Genomic DNA, 23,221 nt, shown 5'->3' with positions numbered 1-23,221 from the left:
GTGAAATTGTGAACATATCATCGAATTAATTACAGTTTTACCCTCATTTATTCATACATATTTGACTTTCGTCCATTGCGTTTCAAATATAACAAAATAACAAATAGTCCTATATCATCAAACTTTCTAGGAAGGCCTTAACTGACAATCATCATAATATCCTGCTTTTTGCAAGCCCATGTGGCGAAGGCTAGCCATTATTTCATATTTTATTAGGATTGAATTCTTTTTTAAGGGGAGCAAAAAATCGTCGATCTATGAATCCGGTCCAAATCAATCTAAATGACATAGTTTGGTTCGGTTTTTTAGTGGTGTAGTTTGGCTCCGATTTCAAAAAATTTCAAATTATATAAACCGTGTGCAATGGTTTGGTTTATGGATTTATATTAATGGTTCCTATTTCAATCCGAACCGTATGTATGTGTATGTATGTGTATATATCTCTATCTCTATTATAAAACAGAAGGGCGTGGGGACAAGTTGTTGCAACGATTCAGATTTGTTTGATTCAATGCCTGATATGTGCTCTCCAACTCTCTTACGAAAGTGCCCACAATCTTTCAAATATTTCACAAAAATATCATCTTTTCTTTTTACCCAACTTCTGCTGTTGGCATAATAATAATAATAATAATAAAGGGTCAAGCTAACCAGTGCTACTATGCATCGGTTATTTTTCTAAAACTCTGACTGTTTTTACTTTTTCAGACCATAAAGGACATGAATTTCTCAGTTCCCAATCAAGGAAGAAAGGACTGGCCACGTGCTTACCAATGTATTTTTAATTGACAACTTTGCCCTCAAACAATGAGTGACCTTTTCTGCTTACAATTTTTACCTTCTTTTTTTTTTTGTTTTTTTTATTGGCATCTGTCTTTACCCTTCTTCTTTTTTTTTCCCGTTTGGGGTTGTAAAACTCCTGCGTCGATTTTCAATACATTTTCGTATTTATTTCTCTTCACTCAAACCTCATTCAAAACCTAAAACGAACAAGCCAGTTTCCTTTAAAAAAAATCAACTTGGCATTTTGTTTTGTCTTTATTTAAATTTTTTTGAATTTGTTAGTTTTACAATTTTACAATTTTTTTTATTTTTGCGTAGAAGTTTGTGAATTATTAGTTTGTCTCGACAAGCTAATTATCAAGAGTTGTATTCTATTCGCATCATTTCATGTTAACGGGTCGACACGAAAAGTTAAACAGTTATACGAGTTCTTATTGAGTTATGCGAGTCTAACTTGTATTCGCCAGTCCGGCTAATGGATAGCACAACTGTTTTTCTTTTTGAGGTGTTATTTTTCTAAAACTCTGACTATTTTTACTTTTTTAGACCTAAAGGACATGAATTTCTCAGTTCCCAATCAAGGAAGAAAGGACTAGCCACGTGCTTACCAATGTATTTTTAATTGACAACTTTGCCCTCAAATAATGGGTGACCTTTTCTACTTACAATTTTTACCTTCTTCTTTTTTTTGTTTTTTTTATTGGCATCTGTCTTTACCTTTTCTTTTGATTGACATGTCTTTACCCTTTCTTTTCTTTTTTCTTTTTTTTTCGTTTGGGGCTGTATAACTCCTGCGTCGATTTTCAATACATTTTCGTATTTATTTCTCTTCACTCAAACCTCATTCAAAACCTAAAACGAACAAGCCAGTTTCCTTTGAAAAAAATCAACTTGGCATTTTGTTTTGTGTTTATTTAAATTTTTTCGTATTTGTTAGTTTTACAATTTTAAATTTTTTTTAATTTTTGCGTAGAAGTTTGTGAATTATTAGTTTGTCTCGACAAGCTAATTATCAAGAGTTGTATTCTATTCGCGTCATTTCATGTTAACGGGTCGACACGAAAAGTTAAACAGTTATACGAGTTCTTATTGAGTTATGCGAGTCTAACTTGTATTCGCCGGTCCAGCTAACGAATGGCACAACTGTTTTTCTTTTTGAGGTGGTTGACAAGTCCAAGTCAGAGTTTCCAAGCCAAATTTACAAAAATTAGATGAACTACACCTGAACCCAAATATCTTGTATTTTAGAACTTGAACAAGACCAAAAGTGCATAGAAATGCCTAAACACCATAAGCCACAAATAAATCAGCTCGTAAGTACATAATTAAGTGAGAACTTGAACAATGCCAAAAATTCCATAAACCATCACGTTCCTGCTACGTTTCATTTTCACATGACATAATTACAAAAAGACAAGGTATTATGATCCCATATCAAGAATCATTCCACAGCCCACAACTACAAAAATATATATGGGCATTGATCTATTTTTGTTGCCCATCAACAAAGTCAAATTGTACGAGCAAATTAACATGACTATACAAAATGTAAGAACAAAAACAAGTTTAGGACATATGATCAGTCATGTATGCCATGTCGGAACAAAAACTAAACCCCACCAAAAAAGAGCTACACAAACATGCCCATCCACTCCAAAAGTTTAGACGTGTGGCACAAAAATTTTCCATCGACCTGCATGAAGGAGTATCAATATTTGCTTAGAAAAATAAAATCAAAGAGTTTTTAAGTATAGGAATAAAGGTATTGCACATCACCTAGTACTTGATACAGAACACAGGATTTAAGCCCATGTCACTACTTGATGCCATCTTTTTCTTCTTTTGAGAATTGTAGACACAATCAATATTTTCCTTCTCCGGACAAGTAGTGATATTATACCCAACATTCTTACAAAATTCACAACTCCTTTTTAGCTTTGGAGTAAACTTCTCTTCCGCGTTTCAGTCGCTAAGTCTTTGGACGGCCTTTGGTTTTAGAAATTGGAGGACAATGAACATCATCAATCAAGTTATCTGCTAAAATTTCATCTGACATTTGAGACCCTTCCTCACTTTGGAATGTATCACGACACCAACGTGATGGTAAATACATGGATGGAATTTGGTAGCAATCCTTATGAAGAAACACACTTAATATGTGTCGACAAAGAATTTCCCAAAACTCAAAGTGCTTGCAACCACATGTAGCTGCCTCACCATCCCAAAACACTTTGTGCTTTTTGCTATCCACGTTCTTGTGATATTTTACAATAAATTCATTCCCATCACCATGTAGCAATGAATATAAAGTTGCTCTTCCAAACTCCTCTTGAAATTTTTTAAAGCAAACTTGTGTAAGAACTTCACGGGCTTGCTCTTCCAATGGTGACATAGTTCTTAAAGAAGAACATATGTACTTTTGTAACATGGTGTCATGCAATTCCTTTTGTTAGATATCTTCAATACCAAGATCAACCTATGTGTTTGACGAAGCTAATAGTTGAGTACCATGAGAGTAATACAAAAAGATCTAATTTAAGATTTAAGGGTTACCAACCTGTTTAACAAATTTCTCTAAATTTGTATGAGAGCTAATGAACCGCATTATGAAAGCATTGATGCTCTCCGACCTTCCTGTAGTAGTCATCCCTCCGAAGAAATAATCACGCAAGTAAGCTAGCACCCAAAAGTGTTTAATCTCATATAAACCCATGACATGCTTGTTGGACTGCAAATTATACTTGGCAATGACTTGGGTCCAGTGATCCTCAAACTCTTGAGGTGTTTCTAAGTGATATAACTCATAAAAATCAGAACACCATGTCTAATATTGGTCGCAAAGAACAGCCATGAACCAAGCACTAAATTTACTTGTAATGTGCCAAATACAAAAGCTATGCTTTGTACCAGGAAATTCTTTTGCAATCGCTTCACTCATCCATGGATCTTGATTAGTGTGGGCAGCATGCCCTTCGGAAACTTTTGGGTTTTCGAACGCGAGGGCCCGAAAATCGAGGGAGCATGAGCGGATAAGCAAGCGCTCGCAAAATACAGAGTCGCCACTCGGGTTTTGAAAGTCCGACACCCAAGGAACCGTATTTCGAAGCACCAGTCGCGCTTTATTTGATTTGAAAAAGTTAAAGAACCAGTCCGTCATAACCATATCTGGGTCAGTAGCTAAGTTATGAGAGGGGAAGGGTTTTAAGGCACCCCTCTCGCCAATCCGGAGATCGGTCTCTACTTAAGCATTTTGCGAAAATATTTGCGATTCTTCTTTTATTTAACCAATTTTTAGCCAATTAGGGCGGGGAAACAGTTAATCGGGGATTAAAACCATAACAATTTACAGGATGCAATCAAAAGAATGGCATGGATGGATGGATATACTAGAAAATAAATGAGGTAAAATCCAACACCGTGGCTGGGCATCAAAACAGTGCGTTGGAATGAATCTGATACAAGCAGTAGCCAACTTGCATGCATGGATCTGCCAGCATGCAAGTCAACCATCGCGCATCAGACTCATACCATCGCACGATGGTCAAGTCCCTTCAACAGGTTCAATTTTACCTCCTTCTGGGCTTTGGAAGGACCAGTGCACACCTAGGTTCAAACCAAGCAGTTTATAAGAACTGAAAGCAAATAATTATTACAAACAGAATAACCAAACTTTACATCAGAACCCCTAAACAGTAGGGGTATTAAAGCAAAGGCTTAGGGCCTAGTTGCCCATGCAAGGGCAGTTCCTGAAAATAAGAGAATCATCGCGCGATGATCCTAACTGGACTTTCAGGAATTGCTTTGCATGCTTGGGCTCTGAAACATACTCAGAAGCCACCCAGGGGCATCCTAGAGAATTTAAACAAACTATCTGAAGTAAGCTATGAGTTTTAGCATGCAAGACAATGGGTTAATATTTAAACATGCTTCACAGGAGTTTATAATACTATAAAAACAAGAAAGGATCAGCATCCCATCCCCACGAGGACCGTCACGTGCTGACTGAAACAGTCGCGCGAGATAGTGGGTCCGTCGCGCGCGGGAATGCTAATGAGTCGGTTCTTGTAGCCCTGCTGACTTTAGGGCCAGGACTAGTATAGATTACCAGCCCTCCTCAGGGATCAAAACAGTAAACAGTAGGGAATTATACCTTCGCTTGAGTGTTTTGAGAATGGGTTGAATGAGGTGGTAGAGCTTGTGAAATAATTGTATGATGATGGCAAGAGTGAGAGAATATGAAGTATATTTGGGTTTGTATGCCTTATTTTGCTTGATTTTTTGTAAACCTTTGTCTTGAAAGACAATGGGGGTACTGATAGAACAAGAGGAGGGAGTAAGTTAGTGGGTGGCTAACTTGGTGGAAAAACCAGCCAACAAGGCTGGTTGAAGGAGGCTTGGTGGAGAAGGGTTCCAACAAGGTGATGGGAGAGATTGTGAGGGTGGTGCAACCCATGCACCTGCAAAACACTGTTTAGTCGACGAAAACGGGGTTCCTCAGGACAATGGCCCTCTGATCATCACAAAATCCAGCTAAAAAAAGGTGAAAGTGACAGGTGTTGACCATCGCGCGAGGGAGTGACTCCATCGCGCGACGGTGGCACCAACCCACGCCATGGTCAACAGTCAAGGTTTTGACTTTGACCAACACCTGGCAGGTACATCATCACACGGGAGAGTCAATTGATAGCGCGACGGTCAACCCTGAGATCAGGGTTTTGACTTAGGGTTTTAGGGTTTAGGATGGGCTCCACTCACTCCAAGCTCAAACCATTTCGCTCTCAAGACTGTTTTTGATCTGATTCATCATCGGGGAAACAAGAAATCGAAAAACAAAGTAAAACAATCGGGAAACCGGATTGGGGTGTCTACAATTAGTCAGGATTGTCTTCGGTTGTTTCTTCATTAAAGTCAGAAAAGTCTACAAATCACAATGAGATAATTTAGAATATCAAAGTAAATTACATTTGACAAGAGGAAAAAATTATGGTCCTACTAATTACCTTGAACAACCATTGAAAAGCACTTGTAGTTTTGTTTCAAAGAAGTACGCATCCAAATAATACTGTCTTTCCATGATTATTGATTATTAACAATAAGATACGATCTTCATCCTTCTTAGAAACTGTTCGATAAGCTGGAAGAAATCGAACTTCTGAAGTAGCTAACAACTCATGATTGTGTTCTTTAACACACGTGGTGATCTGCCACTCTTGAGGAAAAATTTCAGAAGATTTTTTCAAAGTGATACAGATTCGAGCTTTGCATTCACATTTCACTGATTACCTATTTCGCTGTTGCTTGAATGGATTGACAAGTTTCAAGGGTGCTTTTCCTTCACATTGGCAACAAAAGTCATGTCTTTTAAGTTCTCCATTCTTCTTACGAGAGCGGTCTCTGTGAGTTGAGAATCCATGCCTAAATGCATAATTTTTATAGAAAATGAATGCTTCTTCTTCACTAAGAAAACATTGGCCAATGAAACGATCAAATTCATTTCTCCATGAATCATTTTTGGTTTGCCCACATTTGACAAATGTTGCATCTTCAACTGTTGGAAGCTCATTTAAATCAAAAGAAAACAATTGTCCATCCATTATCCTACAAATTAGAGATATAAATATGTCAATAATCGAAACACAACAGGTATATACCTGAATCACACAGTTCACCATTATCCTACAAATTAGAGATCTACTATTTTTTTTAAAGAAGAGAAAACACATATATATACACAGGTATATACATACACATTCGCACACAACAATAATCTGAATCAAGAAATTGATACTACCAAGGTTGCACCAAATCTAGCACCAAATCGATCAACACCCATTCATCTAGGCAAATATGTATCCAAAGGGAAGCAAATCAAGCAGAGATCATTACCTAATCAGACAACAAATCGATTGGTCTTGGAGAAATAGATGCCCATTATCAAATCCACAAGTCTGAACTCCAAACCCTAGCCACCAGCCACTGTCTCGCCCTCAAATGCCTAAACCTGTTCGCCACGACGGAACCCTCGCCAGAGAATCACAACCGAACTATTCTTCTTCCATTGATTAAGCTCCTTCAAATTTTTTATTTCTAGGGTTCTAAATAAAAAGGAAATGGAGGGGGACGGACAAAACGAGGGGAAAAGGACCCATGTAGGAGGGGGTAATCAAGAGTTTTTGCAGCACCTCAAGTGTAATTGAGAGCTCTCTGACCTTCCAGTCGATCAAAACAAGTTTAGGAGATGGAGAAACAGAGAGTTTAGAAGAAGAAAAGGTGAAAAAGAAATGCCTGTGTATATATGGCGTCTAAAGAGGGGAAAAAAATGGGGGAAATGCTTGGGAAATGGCGCACATTACTTTTCTGATTGGGTTATTGGTTATTTTGTTATTAGTTACAAAAGTAAGGGTAAATTTGTACTCCCTCCATTCCAAATTATTTGTCCGGTCCGCAAAATGGAGTGTTCAAAATAATACAATTTTTGCAAGAAAAAATCAAAAGTTTTTCAACAATTTACTAGATATCAATGGGTATTTTTAATTTGTGAAAAAAGTTTGAATTTTTTCTTGAAAAATTTGCATTATTTTTAACACTCCGTTTTGCGGACCGGACAAAGAATCTAGGACGAAGGGAGTAAAACATGTTAGAAGTCTTTGTGATGTCAATGTCCAGTACGGAGAGAATTGGAAAGTTGGCCAATTGGACCCACATACCCGGTGCTATAGGGCACCCTTTAGCATTTGCCAAAAAAAAAAAATTTCAGCTCCTATTGTTTGGGTCCCCCCTGCCTCTCTCTCTCCCGCTCCTGTCATCTTTCGAATCCCCACCGAGGTCTACAAATCCTGTCGAAAGCTAGGCCAAGAAACATTCTTTTGAAATTTTTGATTTATTCCGGTGAAGCTGGTTGAAGAAAGCTGTGTGAAAACTGAGCCAAAAAAGCTCCGTGAAAACAAAGGTTATGGATCTAACAAATAAACCATTTTTTGAAAGCTGTGTGAAACATTCCTTTAAGAGTTTTTGGTGTCTGTTTCTTTTCAGGGTGCAAGTAGTGCTTAAATTTCAATCTAGCTGTTGTTCCAGATGGAATTTGTGCCTGTTCCGAGTGTTCAAGAAATTTGGGTGATTTTTTTAGTGTGGGTGGGTGGATGTGTTGTTAAATGTTACACATAATCGAGTTTTGTTATTTTGATTCCTCTTGACGTTTTGTTTTGAATGATTGTTTAGTAGTGTAGTCCGCGCCCAGGTCCATGTGTTTTCATACCCTTCTTTTTCTTTTTCTCCCTTCCTTTTTATGTTATCATCGGGTTGCCCGTGCCTACATGGGTAGAAAATGATGCAAGTCTTGGCAGAAATTGAACTTCAGAATAGTAACTCCATGGGTATATAATTTTCAGCAAATTGAGCCAATCCAATTGGGGTGGGTAGTGCTGTAGACACGGGCAAACACTATGCCTCCGGTGACCGCTTACACTGTGTATTTCAACCAAAGCCTGAGTTCTCTGTAGCTTTTTTCGATAGCCTGTTTTTTTTTTCCTCGCGGTCCGAACTAAATTTTTTTTTACTCTTTATATGGTTAGTTTATGGCGTTTGATAACTATTAGTGATTGAAGTTACATTGAGGTTTTTGATTTCTAGGTTCTAATATATTCTTTCATTTCTGCAAATGGATTTAATGTTGTGGTAGGGGATCCATAGTAGTGTTATTTTAACTTTTTTACTTGGTATTTACTGGGATTCCATAAGCAAATTAATAGTTCTTTGTAGCTAGCTTAAAAGTTTAGTTGGGGGAGTGCCGTAAGCACGGGTAGTTCTCTTTCGCGCCACTAAAAAGAGGATCACACACTACACATTAATGAATTGATTTATTGTTTGAGCCACTAACTAGCAAGTGCTAGTATTTACATATATCGATATCGATATATACACGATTTAGATACACCAAATAAAATTAGTCTAAGCGATAGTCAATTAATTTTCTAATCTAATACTCTAAGTCTAAATTTGTATGTTGAAACTATATTCCTATTCTATCTAAACTTAACGTAATAAAAATAAATTGGCAAATTGCATTCATCTTTTTTTTTTTTTCCATCAATGATAGGCACTCTTTGTTAGCCACTGTTTTCTCTCTTAATAGTTCTTTTCTTTACTATATTCCTTACATAGGAAAAGAATTGGTTTTAATACTAATAATAATGATTGGTTTAATATGACTCTTAGTACTTAATTTAAATAGTTTATGAAGATAGATATCTTAGTTTCATGCAAACCGTGGTTCAATACCAAAATCGAACTGTATTTTTATGGTTTGGTTCTATGCATTCTATGAATTGGTTTGGTTCTCCAAATTCACAATTCTTAATTATTGGTTTGGTTCCTGGTTTACTATAAAACCGAACTAATCCGGACCATGCTCACCCCTAATTCTTTTTGGGCTAGCTTATAGCCTTTAAAAGTGCAATGTTTTACTATTTTTTGTATTTTTTCAAATGATCTCAATAACTTCTAAAATAACAATATCATAATTTTGCTTATCCAAAAAAGAAGAAGCTATATCATACTTTGTTTATAAATACACTAGCGGCGAGGCACACGCAATACGTGTGCAACTCGAATTTTACATATATGGTCAAAATATGATTAAACAAACAACAAACAAGAAGCTATTGCGCATATTAATCAAAATTCAACTTGCACACATCGTGCGTGCCTCAACCTCTAGAAAATCCCAAGAGGAGAACAATATATAAACTAATTGAAAATTCTAAAGTGCAATCAAGTTTGTCCTTTCTCTAATCCCAACCGACTTATACATGAAATTTGTTCTTTTAGGGAAAAAGAAAAAGACACAGCCAAACTCTATGAACTCAATATGGTCTAGGGAAGCCCCAATCAATTTTAAAAAAATTTACATTTGGTGTGGGGGTAAATTAATAATTCGGATTCGAATCAAACATGGAAGGCAACGCACTAAGCAAACATGGAATTGGAAGGCAGGTCACTAAGCTTGTTCGTTTGGAGTATTTTTTGAAGATGTTTGGAGTACTTAAAACCCTTGCGCACGGTAGAGGTGCTAATCGAGCCAAATAAGCCAAGCATAGTATTGCTCATGTTTGGCTTGACTTCTTATTACATATGTTCAAGTTTGGCTTGAGCTCGAAACTTTTTGAGATTAATTGTTTAAGTTCGATCGGCTTGAGCTTGAATTTTTGTGTTTTTGATAAGTTTGACTTGGCTTGTGAAATATGCAAGTCAATCTCAAGCTTTCAAGCATTAGCTTAAACTCATAAAGTTTCGAGCTTTCAAGCTAGACTCATTAAGTTCCAAAATGAAAGGCGCTAATTTAAGGCCATAAAGAACTAACATCATTAATCTAGGGAAAAAATACTCATAAACATAAAATTCAGTTATTGACTACATTCATTAAATTAAAAACCCTATAACCCTTAGATTTTCATATCTAACATAGGATATTTCCTATATGGATGTAATGATACTGTAAAACTGGTGAAAATATCAATTTGAAAGGCCGATGCATATCTTATATTTTGGGACATTTATTAAATCCACCCTTATATTTAATTTGTAAAATTTATGGAATGACATCTTTGAGCCTATCGAGCCAAACACTCATATGTTAAAAGCTTGGCTTGAATTCATAAACAAACAAAAAAAACGTCATTGAATTTGGCTTATATTTTTTTCAAACAAGTTTGAACAAGCCAAAATTCGAGCTGAGCTCAAGCTGTTTGGTTCGTTTAGCAGCTCTAGCGCATAGTTTCCAATAAATTTTTTCTATCTCTCTCTCCACTTATTACACTTTAAAACCTCTCACAAAACTCAAACCGAACTGGGCATGTTTGTTTTTACTCATTACAACTGTGTACCGACTAAAAGGAAGTACTATAAATTATAAATTAGTGTATAATAGAAGAAGACAAAGTGAAATATTACTACCTCTTAAGAGGAGGCCGTGGCTTTAACTGCTCTCTCATGCATTGGTTTGTCATATGAGAAAATCTTATTTCCGGAGCAGTCATAAACAAGAATTTACAGCGCTCAATCACGACCGTCCAAAAGTATTTTGGACAGTCTAGATATTAATGAAACTTTTTCGAGAAAGAATTAAACTTTTTTCCAAAAAAGTTTCATTAAAATCCGGACCATCCAAAACACTTTTGGACGGTCGCGATGGACTATTGCTGTAAACAAGTTGTTTCTGGCTGTTCCGGAAATAAGTATTTCTCTTGTCGTATAGTTAGAATAGATAGATATTGTACTTTCATGTCTTTTATTGCTCCAATGAAAAGACATTATCATAGTAAATTTTTTTGAAGTTTTTTAACTACCCCTCTTTTTTGTATTTTTTATAAAGGGTATTAATTTGAGTACCTAAAGTTAGTCAATGCTTATTTTTCATGCATATATCTTAAACTAGTTGGAAGATTGCTCCCACGACTACCATATATAGCGACCCCTTGGGCTAGGGGCTCCTTCCTCTTCTACCATAGTCCCTTGTGGTCAAGGGGAGTAACTCCTTCCCCTCATTTACACAAGTCAGTTCAAAATGGGTCAAATTTAAGGAGACAACTAAGCAAATAAAAGCCTTCAAGGACAACAATAAGAAAATGAAGAAAAACCTCAAACACAACAACATATCCCCTCAAAAAAAATACAGAATGCAAGAAATAATGCGCAATAACGATATAAAAACATAGCCTCCAATTGTACACCAGGATATGTGCTTAAGCAACACGCTCAAGTTTAATGTCAAGACATAAGCGGAGAAGAAAGTTAAGAAACTTCAATTTGCATGCTCAAAACAACAAACAACCTTATTCGCCAAAAAGTAATACAAACAACCTTACCGAAGGAAGAGGATAACCAAAAACCCCCTGCGACTGAGTTCCCAAACGAGGGCAAGAGATGGGCCCCAGGTCTTGGAGGAGGGGTATTATTTTCCCCCCCTTCTTTTACTGCATCCAAACGACCCGTAATGGTAAGGTGGCAAATTTTACTGCTCGCTATCATGGGAAAGGGCTCACGTACGGCGTACTAACAGGGGCGGTCTCGGGGGTGCGGGCAATCGCAAACCCCATATTTTGATATTTTACTATGGTCCCATAATTTGATAACCTGGTCCCATTACTCTTGAATTAGTCCTGCGACTCCTCCCTGCCTGCGGATGTGTGCCTACATTAGATGCAAGACCTCCCAAGTCCAACATGAGGAGCTTCTTCGTTTTGATATTTGAGATTTTAGATTCTCTCTTTGCGTACGGTTCCTAATAATTTTTTTCTCAATTATTACTCCAATTCCTCTCTCTATTTTACTCCACTCATTACTTAAAATCCAAATATCAAAATGAACAAGCTCTCTATTTTTTGCCTTTAGGTGGAAATGATTTTCACACTTTTTTTTATAAAAAAAAATGCATTCTATTTTTTGCCTTTTAGTGAAGAATTACACATAAATTTTTTACCAAATGACAAAAATAGGAGTACATTTACCAAAAAAAAAGGGGGGTGAAAATTATTATAAAAAAAAGAAGAAGAAACCTTGATTTTTCTAACATTGCCACACAATTGAACGGGGCATGAATTTTGTGCGCCTTTGGAAATTGTGTTCCATCTTCCTTTTTTTTTAACGGTAAAAAAATTTCAATAATCTTAAAATTGATACAAGACAAAGAGCATCCACAGTGGAATAATCAAAAGTGGATAATCAAAAGTTCCATTTAAAGGATTGTTAAGGTTAGTAATGTAAAGGTCCACAATGGTACAATCAAAATTGAATAATAAAAACTTGCTACATCACCTTTTCAACTTATAAAAATCTAAAAATTATAATATGGAAAATAATTTTTTTAAAAATAATTTTCAAACTAATAAAAACAGATTATTCAAAAAAAAAGAAAATAGGTTTTTTGAAAACTTTGATTTAAAAAACAGTTTTTGTTTTAAAAAAAAGTTTTTGAAAAAAAATTATTTTTTCAAAAGAACAGTTTTTGAAAAAAAAAGTTTTAATAAAAAAAGAGTTTTAATAAAAAAAACAATTTCTGAAAAAAATAAGAACTGTTTCTAAAAGTACATGTGTGAAAATGAAAGAGATAGAAGATTTTTGTATAATGATGATGTGCTTGATTAAGGAAATATGAGGACAACTAAATTTGATTATTTGTAAAATATTACTAATTTAGATTATCCAAGGGCCAAAATTTGATGAGTTGCTAAGTTTGGTTATTCCAATGTGAGCTCTTTTTTGAGCAAATGTTGCTAAGCTTAGCAACCTTTTGATTTTTGATTATACCACCGTGGATGCTCTAATAGGAGTAAATATCATTCTCAAAAAGCAATCATTTACTCAATCCGAGACGCAAACCTAAAATTGGCATGAAGCTAATAAGGACATCCATTGGACAAAGTCCACTTAAAAGGCCAACACCCCTATGGGTCTAAAAACCCAGGTTCATAATCCTTCAAAATGTCTCCCGCTCTCAATTTTTGTATTGTGCATCTGCTCTCAATCTTCGCTCTCACCAATTTCAGTAGGTTGAAATATGTTTCAAAAACGTTTTCATGCACACGGATTATTTGACTTAGGTTCCACCTTCCAATCAAACCCACCCGTGGTTTTTCACGGTTCGGGTCGGGTTTGCACGTTGACATTTTTTTACCCCCAAAGTTCCTCTTCCGTAACCTCCATTTCGTAGCACAAAACCATACACATTTTCTCTCTCTCTCTCTCTCTCTCTCTCTCTCCTCTTTGTGCCTCGCTTTTCTCTCTCTCTAAACCCTTCCAGATCCAAGGCAGGAAAATCAAATCATGGCGGCACCAGACTTGCTGTTCGGCCTGCGGAACAACTTCTACCTGGGCGCCTACCAAGCCGCCATCAACAACAGCGACGTCCCTAACCTCTCCCCCGACGACGCTGTCGAACGGGACTGCCTCGTCTACAGATCCTACATTGCCCTCGGCAGCTACCAGGTACTACACAACGGATCCACTATCCCAACCCCTATCCAGGATACCGTATTCCAACTTTGGCACTCCCGAATCCTCTTATTCGCGGCGACCACCGTTCTGATTTCGTTATCAAATTAAAATGTTTGCATGGTTTTTTGATGGTTTTGAATTGCTAGGTTGTATATTTGGCAATTATCTTACAAACCGTTAGTATAATTAGACTATAAGAGCGATCTCTTATGTTGTTGTGCTGTCGCCCCAATTTTCCCCGTGATCTACACGAGTGCGTTCGATTTTCGTTCAATCTTTGTGATTCTTTGATTCGATTCGGACTCATGATTTTTGTTGCAGCTTGTTATCAACGAGATCGATTCGTCGGCCGCGACGCCTCTCCAAGCGGTGAAGTTGCTAGCAATGTACCTGTCAAGTCCCACTAATAAGGTAGTTACGCGATGCTATCATTTGGTTGGTGTTTCACTAGATCTGCTTTGATTCATTGCTACCTGTTGATTTGAAGTCAGTTATATAGGTGTGCATTGCGTAAGTAAGATTTGATTCAGTTCGTTTATTGCTTTTTGCGTGTAAAATTCCTTGAGTTTGCTGTTATGGCCCTTGTTGTGTTCTCATTTTTTTAAAGTAGTTATGTTAATATCTGCAAGGTACTATTTTTCGAAACAAAGACACTCGTCCTTTACTCCTTTCGATATCTTATTCAATCCTATACGAAATAGCTCTCGAGAATCTTAAAAACATTTCAGAACGTCCTTTAAATGTCTTCTTTTTCAAATCCGTGGAGAATAAGTTGCCCAACTAGTTTAACCGAAAAAATCTTTGGAAATATGTACTGTAAAATTGATTCTGGAAGCAACGGTACCGTTATTTTGTCTCTCGGTCTCCCTCTAAAGAAAATGTTTGTATATTGAAATTGGTGGGGGGAAATTACTGTTTGGCAATTAGAAGACTGAAAATCCAGCTAGATTTTTCTCATGCAGTATTTGGTTTAGAGGGTGATTTTTGTTTTTATCTAGTAGTAACTGATCACACGTGACTTTGATTTTTGGCTGACGCGCTTATAGCCTAGATATGGGACTTTGGATAATTGTTACAACTCTACGGATACATGCTTGAGTTTCTCCAATTGTTTGAATAAAAATGCTGTGAAACATGAATTTGGGATGGTTTTATTAAATTGTCAGCAATGATATGGAGGCTACTTGTGTCATTAACTTTCCGCTCAATAATAGCGGTGCTCTGGAATCCTGCAGGAAACTACGATTTCAAGTCTCCATGAGTGGTTGGGAGATCCAGCCATTGGAAACAATCCGATCTTACGGCTTATTGCTGGGATCATTTTCCTTCATGAACAAGACTATAATGAAGCTTTGAAACACACCAATGTTGGAGGAACTATGGACTTGTGAGTATTATGTTACTTCTCTATTACTGAAGTTCTTAAGCATATTTCATCCAAAAAATCACTCCTTGTTTGCAATGTGTAATTGTTTGGTGCTACGGCCCTACGTGGTAGTGCCCCCTTAATCCTCCTTTTGCTGGGGTAACATTTTCCTTTTCTAGTTGTTGAATTGTTTGCACATTAACATGGAATAACAAAATGGGTGAGTCAGTTATTTGTTTTGCAAATGTGTATCATGCGTAGTGCAGCTCTGCAGGTTTGAAGTATGCGTCAACCGTAGTTATCATTAGTAAAGAATAAAAGAACTATAGACACTTTTAATATTACATTGTGTTGTTCAAACACACGGTCAACAGGATGATGACATCATATATCTTCAATATAGAGTGTTTGGATCAGTCATAGATTAATAGAACTACATAAATGGATGATACAATCTCTGCCTCCATCCCTTGAAGTTGGTCCCGTCGTCCCTTTTGGGTATCATTAGTAAAGAATAAAAGAACTATAGACACTTTTAATAGTACATTGTGTTGTTCAAATACACGGTCAACAGGGTGATGACATCATATATCTTCAATATAGAGTGTTTGGATCAGTCATAGATTAATAGACCTACATAAATGGATGATACAATCTCTGCCTCCATCCCTTAAAGTTGGTCCCGTCGTCCCTTTTGGGAATTCCAAGTACTCTTAGTGCATGTCCCCTTAAAAAGTAGGATTTAATTTCCAACATTGCACCCCCAACAACCCTGCCCCCCCCCCCTCCCCCCCCCCCCCCCCCCCCCCCCCCCCCCCAAATTCTTTCAGAAATTAGTAGATTTGGAAATTTAGGCACTTCTTCTTTACTTTTTCAGTGGACTAATATTTTGGGACATTCCAAAATAATTTGGAATAGAGGACTGACATGAAGAGATGAAGGGAGTATTAGTTTTCAAATATGTATATCCTGAGTTTGTATTAACTTCCAAGAGTATGATGTTTCATTTGCACTACGAATTTTGCACTGTTAGTATCACAATATAGAGCTCAAGATACTCTACAAGCCTTATGTTGTTCAGATACTTGGTCAATAGGATGATGATGATGAGGTCTCTCTCTGATTTGGATCTAGTTGTCAGTATTTCATCGCATGGATTGGGTGGAACAAGGTGATGCATGTGGTGCTCTGGTGGTGGTGGATGTTGTTTCTGCGGTGGCAGTGATGTTGGTGGTCTGATCCAGCCAAGCTGCGGTGGTTGGTGGGTAGTGTGGCTAGGGTTTTCTTTTGGTTTTTTTAAGTGTTTTGTTTTTGGGCTTGGCCCATTAGGTGTGCAGGCTCGTCCCTTTGGGTGTCTTGGGCTTGGCCCATTAGGTGTGGTCTTGTCCCAATGGGTGTTTCCATGGTTGGCTTCTTGCTAACCTTGGGTTTGAGTCTCGGATGGGCACAGGATTGTTCTTAACTTAGCTTTGGGATATGATGCCATCATTTTCTTGCTCCTTTTAATCGTTGTAACAATTAAAAAGATTAATAAGAAATTTTGCCTTTCAAAAAAAATTGTCTCCAAAACAATTGTGAGAATCTTGGTTTTCATCTCTTTACCTCGAGCAATGAGTATATTTAACTTCGAGCCTTGTTGGATGAGATGATATTGGTGTTCTTTGCAATGTGGATCTTATAGTGAATTTGAGTATCAGTTGTGCCACTGCTAGGCATTATTTTGATTAGAGATTGGCACGTGGTTGTTACCTTAGTTGGACGAAGCAGGTGCGGGTACAGGACCGGAAGTGTGAGGTCATAAAAGAACTTATCGCGGGGAGCTTGTGCAGATAATAATGTAATACTGTCATTATCTTTATGGTCCTAGTATGCATGTTTTCATTGCATTAAGTACCTGAGAAAATTTGTGCTAATGTTTTTGGTATCTTATCTTTGCATTATATATTCTCTTGCTTGGTGGCTTTTTGTTGTTTGTCTCTTTTGAGTTTCATATACTCAAAAGGTTCTACCCTAGTTGTGAGCGCTCTTTTCTCAATGGGAGCAAGCTTCTTAGGAGATTTCGACTTAGGAGTGCAGGAGTGAAGTTCCGACGTCGATTTGTCACCCTGATTGAACGATACTACTTCTAGGTTTGTAACTACACTTGGATCTAATCGCATATTTATTTAAGCACGAACAGCCAGACTTGGGCTTAGGGTGGACAATTAGTAAGCTGCAATTTGCACTACCTCTTGAGGTGGCTACCATGAAGCGAAGTCCCACATAGCCTGGGTACGAAAATAATATGAAGTATATAAGCGTGAGGTAACCCTCACTTGAACAACTAGCTTTTTGGGTTAAGTTTTGCCCAAGACTGTGTAACCTGGTATAAAAGTTAGGTGCCAGAGATGGGTAGGGTGTGTATCCCTGGCCGGCATGCAACCGGTGCTGCTAAGTGAGCACGTTGTGGTGAGGGAGGGTGTGAAACAAAGTCCCACATCACCTACGACCCCTAGGCACCAAAATAATATGAAGTATATAAGCGTGAGGGCACACTTACTTCAAGAGCTAGCTTTTGGGATTGTGTTCTACCCAAGACCGTGTAACAGCTACCCCATAGCTGGGTCTAACAATTACCAGACATGTGGGGGAGGGGGGGCGACATGTACGTTAGGAAAAATCCCAGACACCCTCATTGGCAAAAAGTGGAAAGAAAAGGGACTATCCTTGGGATAGGCGAGAGATTTGTGGATTACATAGGATAAATTATTTTCTGTGGATAGTGTATGCTATCCTCTCCCATGTTTGGTTGGGACCCTATAGAACTCTGCCGCTATTGTAAAATCTCTGTTTTTGTACGTTGTATTTTTATCTGTAGATTTTTAAATTTTTCCCACTCTCCCACCGTCCCACAGTAACTAGTTAAGTAGTGGAAGCAATTGTGGGATTACTTATCAAAAAAAAGGGAAGCAATTGTGGGATAAAAGGGTTCCATGGATTAGTAATCCAGTCCCTCTTTTTTTATGCAGCAACAAAACGTGCCAAGTGACCAGTAGTTGAGAATCTTGAGATCAAAGAATTGACAAATGAGTCTTGAATTTTATTTGAATTGAATCTTGGTAGATTCGACTTAACTTAGTTGAGAAAACACTTTTAGTGTTCTGAAATTATTCTTTTAAGTACTAATCACAACATCCAACCTAGCACTTTCAGTGTATATTGTGGCATCGCAGAACTAAGCTTCTACACCAGATTGTAGATTCTTGGAGGACTTCTTAAGAAAGAAAATTTTACGTCAGTTACTGCCCTTCATTAGCAAAACATAATAATATCTCAATCTAAAGTTTGTTTGAGACATTACATATCTGCTTAGCCCTCTATAGGATACAGATGCTTTGGCATTGCGGAGTTAAGATTCCTCTTTTGAAGTGCATATGGCGGGTGATATCTGATGAGTTCCACCTATAACTCGAAACGTGATGCAATTATGCAAACATTACTTAACGTGATTATTTACTTTATCAGTTTCTCGTGCTTGATACATCCCTTTTCTTTTGAAGGCATGCATTGAACGTTCAAATATTCCTTAAGATGCACAGATCAGATTATGCAGAGAAACAGTTGAGGGTCATGCAACAGATTGATGAGGACCATACACTAACTCAACTTGCAAGTGCATGGCTAAACTTGGCAGTGGTACGTTTATTCATGGTTTCTCCCGTCACCTGACGGATTTCCTACTTCTGTACTCATATATTGTTCTGGAAATTAGGGTGGCTCCAAGATACAAGAAGCATATCTTATCTTCCAAGATTTCTCTGAGAAGTATCAGATGACAAGTTTGATCCTTAACGGAAAAGCTGTGTGCTGCATGCATATGGGGAATTTTGACGAAGCTGAGTCACTATTACTAGAAGCACTGAACAAGGCAAGTTTAAGTACTCCCCTCATTTGCCTTTTGAGGTCCTTAATGCTCTTACCTCGGCGCTATGTTAAATGCAATCAGGCAAATATATCAGCCGTGTGGGTGGGTGTGAGTGGACCCCCCTAACCCAAAAACTTAGGATACATGGATGTAGTAGGGATAAGGGATTAAAATATCCTCCCATCATTGTGAGAGGCCTGATAAATTTCTTTTTATCCAATTAGAGATGCTGCTTCACGAAACATCATAGAAACAAGATGGTCCAAGTGCCCAATTTGGGTGCCGGAGGTAAACGTATCTCATACGCTTAACCTTGATAATCTTGTGGGCATTGGCGCAGTATGGGGATTGAAGAGTACATGTAAATGCCTATATGTTATTTGAAGTGAGTGTGTCATAATCATCAAACAAATCTTCTTCTTTTTTGGTGTTTTCTCATACGGAAACTATGAAATTTAAAACACTCGTGTTTCTCAATTTCATGCGGAGAATGTTTTAGATGTTTGAACTGAAGGATCATTTTGTGATTCTTAAAAAAGGGGGTTGTTATCACTTATCAGTAAGCGCTCCAAGTGTTATGTGATTTCTGGAAAACAAAAACAGAAAAGGAAAACAACACCAAACAAGCTAATTTTGCCCTCTCCAGCCAAATCTTTATGATACCTAATCCTGAGGATGCTCCAAAATCTTTTTCATTGCTCGTTTGATAACTATGATCTTTGGCTAGGAGCTGAATCATTTTCTTGTGAAATGTATTAGATTGACCTGCTGCTTTTTTTCCCCCCTGTACAAAACAATTATGTCTCATTCGCTAATTCATGGGAGGATGCTGAAGTTTTCTATTGAAAAATATTTGGCAAGGGATCTCAGAAGTAGATGGTTGATTGAGATTGATAGACACATACATGGGTATACTTAACAAGGCTTGAATCATCTTCCTCACTTTCTCACATCCTTTCTTTCTTTGTTTCTTCCCTATGATGTGCTTATTTCTTGTATTGGTTGAGTTGTTGGGCTTGGTTATCTTGTGGACTCTCACAATTGATGTAGTGTCCCGTGGTTTGTACTTTGTAATTCATACATGATGGAAATGATCTGATTGACCAAAAATAAAATAAAATCACCTTCTCTTCTCTTTAACAGAATAAAGTAGCGTATTTCTCGGCTAGTGTTTGTTTTTTTTCTTATGCACATCTCAGGTAGTGATTAGATTGACGAGAATTAGTCATATACCTTAATCCCAGCCAAAAAGTTCATCCAAGGACAGAAATTCTTACACTTTTTCTCCCAAGTGATCAACTTATTTGTTTGATATTGGTTGTCTACAATTGCTGCAAGTTGCCATTTAGAATCCACTTTTGTCACCGAATTCTTGACATTGCATTGGAGAGACTTGCACATCTTTACATCTAGTGGTTAGTTATTTTGTTAATTGACGCAGGATGCAAAGGATCCAGAGACACTGGCTAATCTGGTTGTGTGCAGCCTTCACCTTGGGAAATCATCTTCACGCTACTTGAAGTAAGTTATCTGCATATATCATTAGTTTGCACGAGTTGCATTTGAGATTGTTTGAAACGATCTTTCTGAACTCTACTTGCTCTAAGTGTGGTTGTTCTATTGGATTACCACTGCATCGCCTTTTCTCGTATTAGATGAAAGTGGCCTCATGGGCTTGCAAATCACCAAACTACCTATAACCACCACATTCCTGTGGTTAATCAGCCCCTTCTATGTTTTGACCTGCCCCTTCTGTTTGTTGCTATTTGTTCCCATAGCTTATGGACCTCACTTATGGCTATGTGAGATTATAGCTGCCGGAAGTGAGACATGATGTGAATTGTGCTTCTTTGCCTTGGTCTTTTGTGGAAGATCAAGTATTATTTAGGCGAAGATGATGTTTTTACCTTACAGACTCAAATGAGGAAAATATTGATTACCCAGTATGTGCCACTTTCTTATAGAAGTCAATTTTATCGTCAATGGCTCATTCTTAGGCTACGAACTTCCAAGGTTACTGACTATTTTCTCAATTTGAGCATGTTAGAAGAACATGGGGACGTTATTGAGATGTTATCTTGGGACATTTTTCCCAATTTTGTTATCCTGTGATACTAGTGAGACCAATAATACGTAGGCAATGCTAACCGCATATAGCACTTGAAAAGATTCCTACGAATCTACCTAGAAAGCTCACAGGTTCAAGTCCACTCCATGCAGAGTGCCTAGTGAGGTTACCGAATCAATTATTAATGTCCCTTATCCTCTTACTGGTATTAGCTATCCCTTATCCTCTTACCGGTAATAGCTGTGAAAATCATGACTGCTTGAATTTTATGGTGTTTTTGCATGTTTTGCTCATCTTCAAGTCACTGAATGTAGAACCTGATGTTAAATTACCACCTATTGAATCAATGACTTCGAATGAAGTTAACATGGCTGAATTGATGACTGCCAACGAAGTTAATGTGGTTGGTTCTTCATAGAGCTCACCTGAGAAAACGGATTCATGTAGCAGGCCTCAATTATTTGCTGCAAAAACACTAAGGGTACACCATTTGGTGTACACCACATTGCGTGGGACCCATCTCGGGGTCCCACAAATGATTAGAGCTGTTCAATTTGTTTAAAACATGTGTGAAAAATCAGCTCATTCGGATGTCGCTAAGAGCTTGATCTATTTTCATCCCAGAATTCATAGGGACAAAAATTGAATGAATTGATCAAGCCCCCGATATCCGAATGAGTTGATTTTTTCCAGGGACCCTTAAAATAGTGTTTTAAAAAAAATTGAATGGCTCTGATCATGAGTGTGGGACCCATGGGTCCCACACAATGTGGTGTACATTTGTCTGGTAAGATAGACAGTTTGGCACACATACGACGGTATATTCATAAAGATTTGTAATATATGATATTCAGCCGCTAGATTTAAGTCAAGTAGGCGTCAAATTGAATCGATGCACAGCATTCGTATTGTGTGCCACGAGATTTTAACCACTATAGTCAGTGATTACACATAGGAAAATGACTTCCCGCTTTTCTTTACCTTTGCCTCCCTTTCACATCCAAGATCAAAACTTAGTGCAAATTGTCAACAGATGATAAAGCATTTCGTGAATGGAGATTCTACAAAGGTTGTGTTTTATCCTTGTAGCAGTTCCATTTAAAAGTGGGAATTGCTAATTCTGCTGGAGGTGGTTTTGCTAGCTTTTGTCTCTTATTTTAGCCGGAGGTACAATGGATGTACTACCCATGCGTGTGAGGAAGATTTCTATTCAGCAGTTATTATGGTCCTACGCGTTATGGATTTCCAATAGCTTGTGTAATTCATGGCACCACTCATACATCGTCCGTAACCAAGTCGTTCCAGGGGTTGCTAAAAGTGAGTTCTTTTTGTTTCTGGAAATGATTATATTATGTAACCTTGTTTTGCAGCCAGCTGAAACTGTCACATCCGGACCACATGCTTGTCAAACGCTCATCATCTGCTGAAGAAAGTTTTGACAGAGCAGTTCAAACAATTGCTTGATGAATGTTGGGGGAACTGATATCCACTAGGCAACTGGTTTTTGTCAAATCTCAGGCCTTTTCAGATATGTTTTGTGGATGTTGTCTTAACTACTTCTTATTGGAAAAGAATCTGTGATGAGAATTTGCTGTCAGAGCCTTTTCAGATACTAGAAGTGTATTTTTTGTCCCTTTTCTCTCCTGAGCTTCTTGATTGTGAAGATATATAGAACAATGTTTGTTGGAGTCACTTCTAAAGTTCCATTCAAAGTAAAGTTTTCTTCAGTTTCTGGTGATTATATATGTATGTACCTTGAATGATATCACCTAGTCAGTTGCTTTTACGGTATTCAGCAAGCTGTGTAAGTTTTGCATTTCTTCAGAATGTTAATTTTTTTTGCATATCCAGTTCATTATTTCAAGGAATTTGGTGCGATATACTATTTGGAGCTTCAATTACAAGGACTTGTTCCCCAAAACACTCAACAGAATAAAGATCTTCGTATGCCATCCAAAACCCAAAGAGCTTACGTCGCAAACTAGACGAAAGGAATAAGGCTTTTTTCCTGCCACAAGCCCTAATGACATTCAAAATGGGAAAACCAAAAGGAAAATTGAAGCGAGCGAAATCTTTTGCTAATCTCAACAAAATGTTTCGGTATGTTAAT

At 37.5% G+C, this 23,221-nt stretch overlaps 1 protein-coding gene and 1 long non-coding RNA gene across 2 annotated transcripts; one reads left to right on the top strand and one right to left on the bottom strand.

The window, feature by feature from the left end:
- Positions 1-2,129: 2,129 nt before the first annotated feature.
- On the bottom strand, positions 2,130-3,733 carry LOC131312792 (uncharacterized). The gene is made up of 3 exons (XR_009195984.1): positions 3,341-3,733; positions 2,560-3,259; positions 2,130-2,476 (listed from the first exon to the last, which is right to left on the bottom strand). It is a non-coding gene; the product is annotated as an uncharacterized LOC131312792 (long non-coding RNA).
- A 9,869-nt stretch (positions 3,734-13,602) lies between these two features.
- LOC131312755 (coatomer subunit epsilon-1) lies at positions 13,603-22,906 on the top strand. Its single transcript, XM_058340714.1, has 7 exons — positions 13,603-13,764; positions 14,095-14,184; positions 15,009-15,160; positions 18,679-18,814; positions 18,891-19,046; positions 20,485-20,564; positions 22,482-22,906. Exons 1-7 carry the CDS (start codon positions 13,603-13,605, stop codon positions 22,573-22,575), a joined length of 870 nt encoding a protein of 289 aa, XP_058196697.1. The 3' UTR covers positions 22,576-22,906.
- Positions 22,907-23,221: the final 315 nt, after the last annotated feature.

The sequence above is a fragment of the Rhododendron vialii genome, chromosome 2a (assembly GCF_030253575.1).
Source record: "Rhododendron vialii isolate Sample 1 chromosome 2a, ASM3025357v1".
Classification (NCBI taxonomy): domain Eukaryota; kingdom Viridiplantae; phylum Streptophyta; class Magnoliopsida; order Ericales; family Ericaceae; genus Rhododendron; species Rhododendron vialii.
Note: the sequence above shows the minus strand (reverse complement) of the source record. Positions and strands in the feature narration are given on the sequence as shown.

Coding starts and splice junctions, on each gene's coding strand:
- LOC131312755 (XM_058340714.1), top strand. CDS start 13,603: ATGGCGGCACCAGACTTGCTGTTCGGCCTGCGGAACAACTTCTACCTG. Junction 14,185..15,008: donor TGTCAAGTCCCACTAATAAG/GTAGTTACGCGA, acceptor GGAATCCTGCAG/GAAACTACGATTTCAAGTCT. Junction 15,161..18,678: donor GTTGGAGGAACTATGGACTT/GTGAGTATTATG, acceptor TTTCTTTTGAAG/GCATGCATTGAACGTTCAAA.